Source organism: Gorilla gorilla, chromosome 15, assembly GCF_029281585.2.
Source record: "Gorilla gorilla gorilla isolate KB3781 chromosome 15, NHGRI_mGorGor1-v2.1_pri, whole genome shotgun sequence".
Lineage (NCBI taxonomy): Eukaryota > Metazoa > Chordata > Mammalia > Primates > Hominidae > Gorilla > Gorilla gorilla.
Genome location: NC_073239.2, coordinates 120,469,769 through 120,485,110, shown reverse-complemented (window position 1 = coordinate 120,485,110; position 15,342 = coordinate 120,469,769). Strand labels below are relative to the sequence as shown.

The 15,342-nt window shown below is 43.8% G+C and overlaps 1 protein-coding gene across 22 annotated transcripts in view; it reads right to left on the bottom strand.

Annotated features, from left to right (window-relative positions):
* Positions 1-1,415: 1,415 nt before the first annotated feature.
* The window catches only part of MARK3 (microtubule affinity regulating kinase 3), a 117,424-nt gene continuing 103,497 nt past the window's right edge, over positions 1,416-15,342 (bottom strand). For 4 of the 22 annotated variants that reach the window (XM_019009575.4, XM_019009572.4, XM_055361631.2 and 1 more), the window contains 5 exons: positions 14,131-14,286; positions 13,204-13,461; positions 6,717-6,743; positions 5,055-5,099; positions 1,416-2,366 (listed from right to left, as the gene is read on the bottom strand). In XM_019009575.4, the coding sequence (XP_018865120.1) occupies positions 2,021-2,366; positions 5,055-5,099; positions 6,717-6,743; positions 13,204-13,461; positions 14,131-14,286 (832 nt within the window). In that variant the 3' untranslated portion in view covers positions 1,416-2,020. The remainder of the gene's footprint in view (positions 2,367-5,054; positions 5,100-6,716; positions 6,744-13,203; positions 13,462-14,130; positions 14,287-15,342) is intronic. The other 18 variants (XM_019009580.4, XM_019009577.3, XM_055361634.2 and 15 more) reach the window with 8 other exon arrangements.

Here is a 15,342-nt window from a genome sequence, read left to right as displayed (position 1 = left end):
TGCTCCAGGCACGCCATGCACTCAGGCCTCAGGCCCAAGCAGTGCTCTTCCCCGGAAATCTGCGTGAACGTGCCCACCCAGGCCTCTGCCCAAGCAGCACTCTTCACACCCAGAGTGCTGATGAAACCCGTGCCTGCTCTGCGCTCTCTCATACGTGCTGCTGTGCTCCATACTAGGTAACTTACTTGTTTATCCACTGCCTAGAATGTCAGGCTCAAGGAGAGAGGGGTCTGTTTTGCTGAGGATCTCAATCACAACAGTGCCTTGCCCACGCTACAGAGAGACAACAACATTTCTGATTGACTGTCCAGACTTTCTTTCCTTTTTCTTTCTTTTTTTTTTGAGACAGGGTCTCATTCTGTTGCCCAAGCTGGAGTGCTGTGCACAATCACAGTTCACTGCAGCTTCAACCTCCTGGGCTCAAGCCTCCCACCTCAGCATCCCGAAGAGCTGGGACCACAGGTGTGCCACCACACTTGGCTGATGCTTTTATTATTTATTTATTTTATTATTATTTTTTTGAGACGGAGTCTTGCTCTAGCGCCCAGGCTGGAGTGCAGTGGCATGATCTCGGCTCACTGCAAGCTCCCCTCCCGGGTTCACGCCATTCTCCTGCCTCAGCCTCCCAAGTAGCTGGAACTACAGGTGCCTGCCACCGCACCTGGCTAATTTTTTGTATTTTTAGTAGAGATGGGGTTTCACCGTGTTAGCCAGGATGGTCTTGATCTCCTTACCTTGTGATCCGCCTGCCTCAGCCTCCCAAATTGCTGGGATTACAGGCGTGAGCCACTGCGCCTGGCCCACGTTTTTATTTTTTGAAGACATGGGGTCTTACCATGTTGTCCAAGCTGGTCCTGAACTACCAGACTCAATGATCCTCCAGCCTCAGCCTCCCAAAGTGCTGGGCTCACAGGTGTGAGCCACTGTGTCCGGCCTCCAGACTTTCATACTCTGACCAACAACAAACCCAGAACCCAGAATAGCACACTAATCAGTGTGACAACTTCCCTGTGAGAATAAAGCAACACAATGAGTTATGAGCTCATTACCCCTACACAACCATGTAGGTGTTGGACAAAAGCTGCAGGTCTGATTCATGTACTGAATCACAAGAAAGGAGAAAGGAAATTTACATCCTTCACAGAGAACCAACCCAGAACTGTCAAGACCTGGTGTTTCTCCATACGGCTGTGCCACAACTCCCAGGGTTAAGCTGCAGCTGCTCTGGATTCCCTTCCTTCTTGGGTCACCATGAGGGCCATCTTCTCTCTTTATTGCCTTGGGAGAAAAAATATGCTGGTAATCACAAAATGCTGGGATCACTGCTAAGGTCCACGTGGCCCCAAGCCTTCATACACATTACTTTTGCTCAACTTGAGGGTGTGTTAAATACAGCATTAGGAGACAATGCAAGATTTTACTGAGAAAAAGTGAATTTTTAATTATCTTGTGAATCTACTTAGAAAAACACACACAAGCAATGTTCACAACTATAAATTTAAACCTTTTGCACTAAAAAAAACACAAAACAACAAACACAAAACCACAAGCATGAACTGTAAACCTGTATTAACTATGAACTGGTCTTAAGGTTAATTCTTAGCAGTAATTCAGTATTTTCCTCCTTGGCAACTGTAATGTTTTAGCACCGGATGATCTCCCGCAGAGGTACTAGTAATGACTGGCTGCCAGTGTAGGGAGATGCTTCCATATACACCACTTCACACACACACTGTCCACTCTCACACCCACCCAGACGGGAGGCACATGGAGATGGGGCCACACGCCGACTCTCAGGGTAATGGAAGGAGGGCAGGGGGCGCATAGGTTGCACATCTTTAATGTAGTGCATTCGTAGAAAAAAGGCCAGCTTTCGCTCCCAGGCGTGCTCTCGTCCTCAGACTTTAATTTCATGATTTAGAAGATGCAGACGTTATTGCCTAAATATTATTCTATACATTTCCATCAGTGTTCAGGAAAACACTTTAATTGCTACTTAATTTACATCATAATTACTGGGTTACAGCTTTAGCTCATTGGCAATTTTGGAAGCAATATTTTTGAAGGCTATAGATGTCCCCGATATCCGCTTAAACCGGACCCCGTTCAGAGACAGTCTTGGCAGCTTGCATACTTCCATTTCCCACTGCACGAGGTTCTCTGCGTGCCCATCTCCGTGGACGCAGAAGAGCAAGAAGCGCTCCCTCTGCTCATAGTCGCAGTTATTGGCGTCCAACACTTTGCGGATTTCCCGCATCATGTCCCCAGGATCCATTGAACTAGTGGTTTTCATGCTCCAGGTGAAGCGTAGGGATCGAGGCTTTGCTTCTTTGTTTTCATCTTTTTGCTCAGCAGATACATTGCGACTGAAATGCATAGAGGCAGGTTTATTTTTAATCATACAGGAAAATCAACCTCTTACACTTCAGCTAGTTCCTCATTCACGTCTTTGATACAACACAACTAACGACTGACCTCCACATTTTCCTGCACAGACTCACATTTGTAACTAAGTCTATTTTCGTCTATTTTCTTCCCCCACCCCCTAAAAGTCATAAGCCACACACAAAAAGATCTACCTAGCTGGAAAATCTTCACCAGCCACCTGTGCTTACTAAAATGAACGAAGTAATTCGTTAAGCAGAATTCTTGGAAATCAGGCAAAAAGGACAGCATGCCCCACTCCTCAGGGCTCTGCAGGCCCAGCTCAGGGAAGGAGTTGGCAGCCAGCTCCTGCCCACCCCACCCATCCACCCTGGGCTGTCCCTCTCCTGCAACACTGTTCTTTCAGATGTGAATCACTGTAACTGGCACTCAGGGTAACTGGAGACTCAACATCCGCAGTCTAAAATTGCTTTGCTGTACAGCCCTGAGGCTGAACATGATGCTCTACCCACCTCATTGTTTTTCCTCCTCTCTGGTTTGTTAATTAAACGTCCAATTATACAGTTGAAGAAAATCTTAGATGACACAATCTTACTACTGGAATAGATGGAAAAATGCAATGGGACACTTCTCTGTCTGTGGAGGACTGACACCACCCATGTGGATGCCCTGTGGATTCAGAATGTAAGCCTTGGTCTGATGCCCAAGAGGCAGCATAAGTAGGGCCCAGGCCTGGGTCTCTAGGGAACACCACGGTTTACCAGCCATTCCTTGGCATTTAGTCATTATTGCCACAAGCCGTTATTTATATTCTCATGTGTGTATCTGGTGGCCTCAATTAAGACAGTGAGTGCCTAGCATTCTTGGGAGTAAAACAGTCTATGTACCTTAAGTACACTCCATCCTATGGCCAACTAACCAGAGGTGAGGGGCTACAGCTTTTGCATATGCACATAGCTCTCCGTGTCACCAACCTGCTAGTATTCAATTTGGTTCACATCCACCAATACTGATGAGAGAAGCTTCCTACGTATAAAATGCCACGTTAGATACTAAATGGGTTACAAAGATAAGCAAAAGCTCTCAAACTCATCTGGAGCCAGGAAGACTGTAAGGTGAGACAACAGTGGCAGCACAGGAAAGGCTGGCCATCTCCTAGAGGGCAGCAGAACAGGTGGAGCCCGCCAAGCAGGAGAACGTGACAGGCAGGATGAGACAAGGAGGAAACGGCACGGGTGGGGGTGGGCCTGCATCTGAGGAGAGCTATGAAGAGCCATGGGATTTCAACAAAATGCAATGAAGATAGGGAAGAGTTTTTGTTTTGAGTAGAGGGGATCACAGCCAAAGGGGAGGTAGGAAAGTACAGGATGTGTCTGTGGCATAATAAAGTACACAGACTGAGTGGAACTGGAGGCACAGTGTCATCACCCCCACAACAGCTGGTGGCACTTAATGAGCACTTGTGGTGGTCAGGCCCCAACTTACTTGATGCTATTATGTCACCTTCCTATTATGGGTGGGAAAACAAACCAGGATCTAGAGCCTGCTCCTGGCTGGGATGGGTAGGCCTGGAGGGGGAATGCTGCCTGGCACTCACCCTAGTGCTCTGCCTTGATGGGGCAGCAGAGCTGGGGCTGCTGGGGCAGCCTGGACTACGCCACTCAGGGCCTCGCAGGGACGTGGCCAGGTGAAATAGTGGAGGTCACTGAAGGTTTTAATTCAGAAAGGTCATATGACCAGAAGCGGGCTTTTAGAAAGACCAAAAGGACAAACGGTGAACGAGGACCTGAAATAGCCTGCTGGTGACTGGCATAAAAAGGGGCACAAGTGGAAGAGACCTAGAACAAGGGACATAGAGTCCTAAGGCTACCTGGTGATTGCCTCCCCCCAAATCCATGCAATGATAACTACACAAAATGGAAAAGCAAGGCCAGGCGCGGTGGCTCATGTCTGTCATCCCAGCACTTTGGGAGGTTGAGGTGGGAGCTTCACTTGAGCCTAGGAGTTTGAGACCAGCCTGGCCAACATGGCGAGACCCCCATCTCTACAAAAAATACAAAAATTAGCCAGCATGGTGGCAGTGCCTGTGGTTCCAGACACTCAGGAGGCTGAGGTGGGAGGATCGCATAAGCCTGGGGGCCCGAGTAAGCCATGATCACGCCACTACACTCCAGGCTGGGTGACAGAGCGAGACCGTGTCTCAGAAAAAAAAAAAAAAAAGAAAAGCAAAACACTCAACTATATAATCACCATTCTTAGAAGAAAACATATCTAGTTTGAAATATGGACATTCTATTAAGTACTTTGCTTTTATTCCTTGTGAAGAGAACCATGTGAGGGGTCAGTGATAAACTGAGGGCTTATTTCTCTGAGCACTGCTACCCAACCCAGACCTCCAAAGGCTGTTAACGCCCAGGCAGGAAAGCTGAAGGCATCGCCATGCTTTGAACACAAACACAAATGTAGAGCGGAGGCCAAGCTGGATCTGGACGGTGCTCATGGCAGGCTGGCGCCCCCTTGTGGCCACCCTCTCTACCTGATGCCAACCTCTCTAACTCTCTACAGAGACAGCAGGAATACAGTAGGGAACATTCAGAAAATAGTTGCCTCTGCCACAGAAATGAAGTAAACACCTGAAAAAAATTTTAAGTAAAAATCATTTCCCTCACCTTGAGCCCTCATATCTCCCGTTCCTCTCATATTCAGTTGGAAGCCTCAATGAACAGAATGTAGAAGCAGAGAGAAGAGGGAAAGAGAAAAGAAATCTTACATGCCAGTACATGACCACCAATACCAACAGCAACACCATAAAATGAACAAAGCCAAAACACGTTTTAAACACCAGCCAGGCTTATGAAAACTCTTCCTCTCATTTGACTGAGCCAGCGCTACCTTCTTCCACAAGGCTGCAAGGGTGTGCACGGGGGCCAGCTCCATGCTGCACACTGCACACATCACACACATTGCATGCCATACCGCTGCACACTGCACACACTGCACACCACGCACGCACAGCGGGCACTCCTGCTGGCTCTTCAGCCTGAGCACACTCGGCCTCAGAATGGGGTTATTCTCACTTTCTAATCGTGCCACACAGTATAATGGGTTTCCAATTAAAAGCCAATGAGGCTATCAGCTGGATTCTATATTCAGTTATTACCTGTTCTGTCCAAGGAAAAATCAGAAAGTGGGAAGATCAATTAAAAAATAATAATAGAATGGAACTGCCAACAGGAAGAAAGTGCTTTTCCCGCAGTTTTGACCTGCAGCTTGGCCTTCTGGTGACTTGAGAGGCACAGGTACAACGTAGCCCTTCAGGAAAGATTTCCTGCCTCATGTGTGCATTAAGAAAGCAATATTTTTGGTTTCTTGATTATCACCATCAAAAAATATGTTTTTCTTTTTTGAGGCGGGGTCTCACTCCCCTAGGCTGGAGCACAGTGGCATGATCATGGCTCACTGCAACCTTGACCTCCCAGGGCTCAGGTGATCCTCCTGTCTCAGCCTCCTGAGTAGCTGGGACCACAGATGCGTGCCACCATGCCCAGCTAATTTTTATATTATTTGTAGAGGCGGGGTTTTGCCATGTTGTCCAGGATGGTCTCGAACTCCTGGGCTCAACTGATCCGCTCAAAGTGCTGGGATTACAGGCATAAGCCACCATGCCTGGCCTAAAAAATATTAATAAAATCAGAACACTACTTTCTGTAGTGCTTTAAGTAAAAATAATGAGATACTCTTTCTTCAGTGGTTGCTGGAAAGTGGCTTTCAACTCTGAAAATATTAAAACATTTCTGCTACGCAGCTGTTCACATTTTAATTTCTGAAAAAGCCAAATCAAATGAGGCTGTAGCTTTGAATTTTATGCTTGTTTTCTGTATTAGCTAATTTTCCTGTCATTTTAAAGCCTTTTGCTAATTCCATCCTCAGTGAAATAAAAATAACACAATTAATACTTACCTTTTGCATGCCTGTGGATAATCATTAATTGTACATTAACATTACTGAGCATCTCATTCTTCAAACAGGAGCATGCTAAGTGTTATTAGTATGAAGACAGAATTATTTGGATGCTAAATAATTCTACCAAAGAAAGAAAATACACAGAGCATGCATCAGCCTTTTGTTGCATGGGTACCATAGTCCCTTTAAAATGCCTGACAGAGTTAATCTATTTCTTTTCAATTTCCTTTCAAGGAATTAAGTATTTAGTTCTCAGCAGAAAGTTTAGTTTATAAGGAAAACAGGGCCAGAAAGCCAAACCTAATGTTAATTGCAGGAGCCATTTGGGAGTGAGGATTGAAAAATAAATGTGTATATATAAATCCTACCTTTTGATAAACCTGAATGACATGTTTCTAAAAGAAATTAAGTAAAAAAAAAAAAAAATTAACAAAAATAACTCGCACAAATTAAACAGAAAATCTAATCAATTACAGAGAGAAAGAAAAAAAAACAAAGCAGGGTTCCTTCTCTGGCCAATCAACAAAGAAATGCTGACATTTGTTGAAAAAGTAAAATTATTACAGGTAATTAAATGAGTATGTGATCTTTTAATATATCAAAAAAAGTAAGAAAAGGTTTAGCAGTACATATTGACATTAGCTGTAATTAAAAGTTCTTCAGATGGACACACTTTTTTTTTTTTTTTAAAGACAGAGTCTCACTCTGTCACAGTGCAGTGGTGCAATCTCAGCTCAATGCAACCTATGCCTCCCGGGTTGAAGCAATTCTTGTGCCTCAGTCTCCTGAGTAGCTGGAATCACAGGCGTGCGCCACCATGCCCAGTTAATTTCTATATTTTCAGTAGAGATAGAGTTTTGCCATGTTGGCCAGTCTGGTCTCGAACTCCTGGCCTCAAGTGATCAGCCTACCTCGGCCTCCCAGAGTGTTGGGATTACAGGCATGAGCCACTGCACTGGCCAGATAGATACACTTTCTAAGATAAAATTTATGTTTTATGTTAAAGAAGTGACAAGACATTTGCAATGTACTAGTAATAAAACATTTTTCAATTTTCTTCAGAATACCTTATGAACAAAAATCTTGCCTTATTACATAAACATTAAAAATTTCATTATAAAATATTTAACCACTAAGAAAAAATCATTACTTCTTTCAGGAAAATGAAACAAACATTAACATATTTGCTACAGTGGTAGGACATAAATCACTTTTTAAGAAAAAAATAGGTGATTGGGGATTTAAACTAAAGTAGACTTTTCAGTCTTAGATCTCAAAATGAATAAAAACTAAATGGCAAGACAACAGTATGAATTTTACTTTTATGTAATAAACACGAAGAATTCTATTTAAAAGGGGTAACTCTGGTCATTAAAAAAATTTAAGGAGATGTGCAGGTTGTGCTGAAAATAATCTGACAAAATATTTTTCAAACTACGAATGAGGTTTTTATGATCAATGCGATCAGCTTCCCTGGGCAAAAATAGGCTGAGTTTGGTAATTTCTATTTGTAAAGTCCAGTTCTGTAACTGTACATAGCAGGCAGTCATCTATATCTGCTGAATGACTATATTAATGAAATCCTTGGTTGGGATAACTTTGGCATTGCTTTAGGTATTAATTTACCAATTTAAAAAAAGTCTAACTACTATAAATAACTGCCAACCACTTCATAATCAGATCAGTGGTATACAGCAGGGTCATCAACAGTACAATCATGCATGTGAAAATCTTTAATACATACTGCCTAAATATAAGGCAGTATTATCCAAAATATTTTAGTTGAAAATGATTAAAAGTCTTTAAGATATATTTTTATTTCCTAATTTTCTTTTACTTTTAAATATTTATTTATTTAGAGACAAGGTATTGCTCAGTCACCCAGGCTGGAGTACAGTGGTGTAATCATAGCTCACTGTAACCTCAAACTCCTGAGTTTGAGGAATCCTCCTGCCTCAGCCTCTCAAGTAGCTGGGACTACAGGCATGCGCCACCACTCCTGGCTAATTAAAAAATGTTTTTGTAGAGATGGGGGTCTCATTATGTTGCCCAGGTCAGCCTTGAACTCCTGGCTTCAAATGATCCTCCTGCCTCACTTTCCCCCAAAGTGTCAGGATTACAGGCATGAGCCATGTACAGTGCCTGGCCCATTTCCCAACTTTTTTTCTTTTTATTAAAAAAAAAAAAGGCTGAGTGTGGTGGCTCATGCCTGTAATCCCAGCACTTTGGGAGGCTGAGGTGGGCGGATCACTTGAGGTCAGGAGTTTGTGACCAGCCTGGCCAACATGGTGAAACCCTGTCTCTACTAAAAATACAAAAATTAGCTGGGCGTGGTGACATGCATCTGTAGTCCCAGCTACTGGGGAGGCTGAGGCAGGATAATCGCTTGAACCCAGGAGGCAGACACTGCAGTGAACCGAGATCGTGCCACTGCACTCCAGCATGGGTGACAGAGCGAGACTCCGTCTCAAAAAAAAAAAAAAAAAAAGTAGAGATGGGGTCTCATTATGTTGTCCAGGCTGGTCTTGAATTCCTGGGCTCAAGTGATCCATGTGGCTCAGCCTCCCAAAGTGCTGGGATTACAGGCATGAGCCATGGTGCCTGGACATTTCCTAATCTTCCACCGGAAAAATCAGGGTTACTGGTCAATTACTATAGAAGTGCTTTTCTTAACTTTTCCTCCTATAATCCCTTGAGGTATAAAGAGGAAGGAGGCAGCTGCAGGAGGAGGCCTTCACACTGCCCATGGCAACATGGATCAACCTGAGGGCAGAGGCACTTGCGTGTGCCTGGCTGTTCTGCCTGCAGGGTATGGGTGACTCTGCAGTCTCTGAGCAAGGCCAGGCCTGATCCTAAGGAGAGAGAGTTTTGCTCCCGACTACAAAGGGCCCATAGCTCTCCAAAGCCATGTGCTCTCCAAGCAGAGTGCAGGCTTCCTGACTCCAGCTCTCTCCAGACCTGGCCACACCAGGTCTCCCTTGCAGCATCTAAGTGCAAACACCTCAGCCTTTCAGGCAACGCAATTTTAATCCTAGCAATTATTGCTAAAGGAGGATAAGAACTTTCAACCACTCTAGCAAGGATTTTGATTGTTTTTAAGAACAAACTGTCAGTAGCTGATTAAGTATAGCACTAAGGGAGACAACAGACCTCAGTTAATAAACTTTAACAAGACAGGATAAAAGACTATCTTTCTGCAAAAATCTGGGGGTGTGGAAACAGCCCGGAAATTGTAAACAAGATGACCACTTAGAATTTTTTTAAACAACATGCCTGAGTCTCCAATTTTAATTCAAATATATGAAATAAATGTAATGCAACTGTCATGCCTGCAACTGTTTTTTCTAAAGGGAGCACAGTGTAGTGGCTAAAAGGGCCGAGTCTGGTCAGATAGACCTGGCTCAGCCTGATACTTTTTTTTTTTTGAGATGGAGTGTCAATCTGTCGCCCAGGCTGGAGTGCAATGGTGTGATCTTGGCTCTCTGCAACCTACGCCTCCTGGGTTCAAGCCATCCTCTTGCCTCACCCTTCCAAATAGCTGGAATTACAAGCATGTGCCACAACATCAAGCTAATTTTTGTATTTTTAGTAGAGATGGGGTTTCACCATGTTGGCCAGGCTGGTCTTGAACTCCTGACCTTGAGTGATCCACCTGATCTACCTGCCTTGGCCTCCCAAAGTGCTGGGATTACAGGCGTAAGCCACTGCACCAGGCCCTGATACTTTTTAAAATATGTGCCTTAATCTCTCCAAACTTCACCTTCAGTTTCTTTTACAAAATGGGGTGGACTATGGAGATTAAATTAAATGAGAGTGTGTGTGTGCACACTTGTACATGTGTATAAATATACTCATTTCACACATATAAGTGTATATATGATACTCATTTTATACATAAAATATGCATATATATAATGTACATACATATTTATATGTATAAAATGAATATGACTGTATCTATGTATATAGACATCTACCTTAGCACATAATAAGCATTCAAATAATGGTAGCTTTGGCTGGGCGCGGTGGATCACTTGAGGTCAGCAGTTCAAGACCAGCCTGGCCGACATGATAAAACCGGGTCTCTACTAAAAATACAAAAATTAGCCAGGCGTGATGGTGGGCGCCTGTAGTCCCAGCCACTCGGGAGGCTGAAGCACAAGAATCACTTGAACCTCGAAGGCGGAGATTGCCGTGGGCTGAGATCATGCCACTGCACTCCAGCCTGGGCGATAAAGTGAGACCCTGTGGGGAAAAAAAAAGAGGTAGCTGATATTTTTATCAATGATAATCTTGTTTCCTTTTTTCCATTATATACATGTAATAAAATCAATGCTAGTCTTTTTTTTTTTTTTTTTTTTTGAGACAGAGTTTCACTGTTGTTGCCCAGGCTGGAGGGCAATGGCGTGACCTCGGCTCACCACAACCTCTGCCTCCCAGGTTCAAGTGATTCTCCTGCCTCAGTCTCCCTGGGATTACTGGCACGTGCCACCATGCCCGGCTAATTTTGTATTTTTAGTAGAGACTGGGTTTCTCCATGTTGGCTAGGATGGTCTCAAACTCCCGACCTCAGGTGATCCACCTGCCTCGGCCTCCCAAAGTGCTGGGATTACGGGCGTGAGCCACTGTGCCCGGCCAATCAATGCTAGTCTTTTTTTTTTTTTTTTTTTTTGAGATGGAGTCTCGCTCTTCATCACCCAGGCTGGAGTGCAGCGGCGCGATCTTGGCTAGATGCAACCTCCGCCTCCCAGGTTCAAGCGATTCTCCTGGCTCAGCCTCCAGAGTGGCTGGGACTACAAGCGAGCGCCACCACCCCTGGCTAATTTTTGTATTTTTAGTAGAGATGGGGTTTTGCCATGTTGGCCAGGCCTGTCTCAAACTCCTGACCCCAGGTGATCCGCCCCCCTTGGCCTCCCAAAGTGCTGAGATTACAGGCATGAGCCATCCGGCCCAGCCCAATACTAGTCTTAAAATGACTGAAAAAAGAGTACAAAGAAGAAAAATAAACTCAAAGTTTTTTTTTTTTTTTTTGAGACACAGTCTCGCTTTTTCACCCAGACTAGAGTGCAGTGGTACGATCTCGGCTCACTGCAACCTCTGCCTCCGGGGTTCAAGCAATTCTCCTGTCTCAGCCTCCTGGGTAGCTGGGACTCCAGGCGCCCACCACCATGCCTGGCTAATTTTTGTATTTTTAGTAGAGATGGGGTTTCACCATATTGGTCAGGCTGGTCTCAAACTCCTGACTTCAGGAGATCCACCCGCCTTGGCCTCCCAAAGTGCTGGGATTACAAGCGTGAACCACCACGGCTGGCCAGGAAGGAATGATTTATTCTGGGAGTCACCAGACTCTTCTCAGATTGAACTCACTGTCTCTCTTGCTGGCTGGTCATGAATGGGTGCCCCAAACCTGGCAGAGCTCTTTGGCTGATTCTGTTTTGCCCAGTTTAAAATGAGGTGGCTTAATAAAGGGGCTAAGAAGTGAGTAAGAGGGTAAATAGAAACCTTCTGACGCATCTGACTTCTAGTTAATGCTAATGGATGTCAGAAATCCTCCCTAATCTAGGCGGAGGTTGAAGTTAGCCAAGATTGCACCACTGCACTCCAGCCTTGGCGACAGTGAGACAAAAAAAAAAAAAAAAAAAAAAAAAAAAAGGGAATACTCCCTAATCTATTCCATGTCCTAATAATAAGTAGATCAGACTTTAATGTGACTCACCGAAGTTTCAGATGATTGAATACAAGATTACATTTAGCTTAGTTTAAATAATGGAGATGGAGTGAAATGAAGTAATAGGCTATAGGCCATAGGGAATGCAGAAAAACAGAGGAGGGTACTGATCATTTCAGACTCGGGAAAGACTCCTACTGCTGTCCTGTAAGCTACAGATGACAAATAAGAGGGTCCGTCCTAGGCAAACCTGCAAGATACCACAGACAGACTCATCCACAGCTAGGCTTAATTTCAAAACATTTCTCCAAGGATGTCCTGAAACTGCAGGGGCTCTTGGTTTCCTGGGCTCCTTCTCGGAAAGGTGCCTTTCACTATTGTTTACGGTTCAAAGTGGTATCCTTTCTTTTTCCTCTTGAAGCAGCCAGTATTTCCGGGCTTTTGTAACAGGTAACAAGGTTATAGAAATGAAGTTATCTCAAAGGACCCTTGAGAGTTTACTGAGGCCCCAGATGCCAGCCTACTAGACACATGGAACATTTTAAAAATCCCCAGGACCATCAGCCAAGAGCCATGCAGCATTTAATACAAATAACTCAATAACAGTTACATTATTTTTTGATAATAAACCAGAGATTTTATCTCCACAACTATACCATTTAAGGACATTACCTTGCTCTCAATATAAATTACTAAGACTGAGAGAGAAACTTTCAAGATTTGGACTCTAAGAAATTTACTGCTCCTTAACAACAATTAAGTGAGAAAAGAGAAGCTGTCTCTTTCCTCTGGGGCTGGAGATGATTATGGAAGACATGCATGGTCTTTCCTGCTGATTGTTACAGAGTGCCAGCCTCCCACCCCACACCAGAACTCGAGGTCTGCCTGCTCAACAACAATGAACATGCCATGCAGACAGATACGTGAGCAAAAGGAACAATAATTAAAGAACAGTAACAAAAACCTCCTAAATGCTAGTTAACTTTTAGTGTTATGAAGACTCTGAGCTCTACAATTTCTACTTTAAAGATTTTAAAGTATAAAGTTAGATATATATAAAACCAGAAAACCATGAGCTGAAGGCAGACTGAAAAGCATCCAGGTAGCAGTGGCTTCACACAACAAAAAAGACATCTTTCCTTTTGCTCTACGTGTTCACTCCAAAACAACCAGCACCTAGCACTTACCTCCTTGTGAGTTTTGAAGTTAATTTACTAAAGAGATTAGTGGAGCCTCGGCTTCGAGTCTGGGACAACGGTGTGGCTTCATGGGACAGGCTGGGAGAGGCAGGAGGGCCATTATATGTTGCGGTTCGCCGTTCCCGGGGCTGGCCGTGGAAAGTGCTACGACTGGCAGTGCCTCTTGGGAAGCGGATTCGATCTGGGGTGGCTGCACTACTAACACTGTGTGTTGAAGCAACTGGAGTTCTCTGATCAGGAATAGTGCTATGAGATCAGAAAGTAAGAAGCTCTCAGAACATGATATACAAAAATTTACAGTCACAATACACCTTTTATACACAGTGGAGAAAATCGGGTATAAAAAATCCAGATCCAAGGGGTATTTTATAGGACTTAGGAGCAAAAGGTAAGTTAAGTGGGAAAGGGTACCAAAAGAACAATACATAATGAGACAAAGCCTCATGGAGTTTAAGGGACCAGTATTATATATATTTTCAAGGACAAGATTAATGCCGGGAAATTCTAGGACAGAGAACAGCTAACTCAAACTTTTCCCCTTTGCTTCCCTCTCAAATTGCTTACATAGAGAACTGTGCCAATACGAAAGAAATAAAGGATATGCAGGCGTAACTGAAGAACAGGCAACTAAAAAGTTTTGGAAGTAAACAAATGATATACATATAAAATTCCACATGCTGAAAGCAACTTGGGAGGAGCAGGAACTTCTTATACATTTTGTAGTACGCGAAGGCACGAAGACACACAATACACAACCGAGGACATCATGACAAAAGATGTGCTTAACTAAAATCACATGGAGGAAGGACGCCTTGTGGACAACTGTAACAAAATCTCAGACTATAAAATCCACAGCACAAAATTAAGAAGCAGTGGGTACACATTAGTTTCACAAAGAATGTGCATTTTTCTTACATAGCCTTGAAGTTATCTCCTTCACTGTCTATTGGAGGTAACATCATCTTGGGGTGCCCAGAGGCTGACATGGACATCGACTTCTGATGTCTCAGCCGACAGGTAGATGTACAAACTGAGGCAGGGCTAGCTGCGTAAGCGAACATTTCTGTCAGGCTGGGAGGGGTTTGGGTTCAGGCAGAGGCAGAAACACAGTATGAAGGAGCAGTGACCACAGAGCAACCTGTGTGTAATGCACACACCTTCCTCCCAAGCCATCTCATTTCTGGTAAAGAATAAAAATCTCCTAAGCTTGTTTTGGAGATTCTGGAGCAACTGCTAACCTATAGTTGCTTTTTTTTTTTTTTTCCAAACAGTAATCATAAAAATGTATTACCTTAAAAGAAAATAGCAGATTACATGTTTGAATATCTGTTTCTATGAGAGGAACAATGTCCTCTGAGGGTATGCACAAAATAAAACCTATTCTAAGAGATGCCTCAATTCAAATCTAAGTGGTAAAATGAATATATAATATGAGCATGCTATGCTCTCAACCTGTTCCCAAAACACACTGACATATTTTATTTTTTATTTATTTATTTTTTTTGTAGAGACAGGGTCTCGCTATATTACCCAGGCTGGTCTTAAATTCGTGGCTTCAAGTGATCCTCCCGCCTTGGCCTTCCAAAGTGTTGGGATTACAAGTGTGAGCCACCACACCCGGCCCACACTGATGTATTTTAAATGAATTAATAAGGTCACAGGTATAGGAACTAGCTGTTATATAACAGAGTATCCTATGTTGTTTGGTGTTTTTTTGAGACAGGGTTTTGCTGTCACCTAGCTGCAGTGCAGTGGTACAATCATGGCTCAATGCAGCCTCAACTTCCTGGGCTCAGGTGGTTCTCCCACCTCAGCCTCCTAAGTGGCTGGGAATACAGGCGCACTCCACCATGCCTGTCTAATTTTGTATTTTTAGTAGAGAGAGTTTTGTCATGTTGCCCAGGCTGGTCTTGAACTCCTGGGCTCAAACGATACGCCTGCCTTGGCCTCCCAAAGTGTTGGGATTACAGGCATGAGCCACCATGCCCAGCCTTCCAATGTTGTTTTAACAATATGGTCTAGAACCTTCCTAATCAAAGGACATTTACTCCAAGATAAAAAACGGTCAGCAGAGCCCCCTTCTCCAAGATGGGCAAACTCATCAGAGCAAATTAACTGTTAACAGAC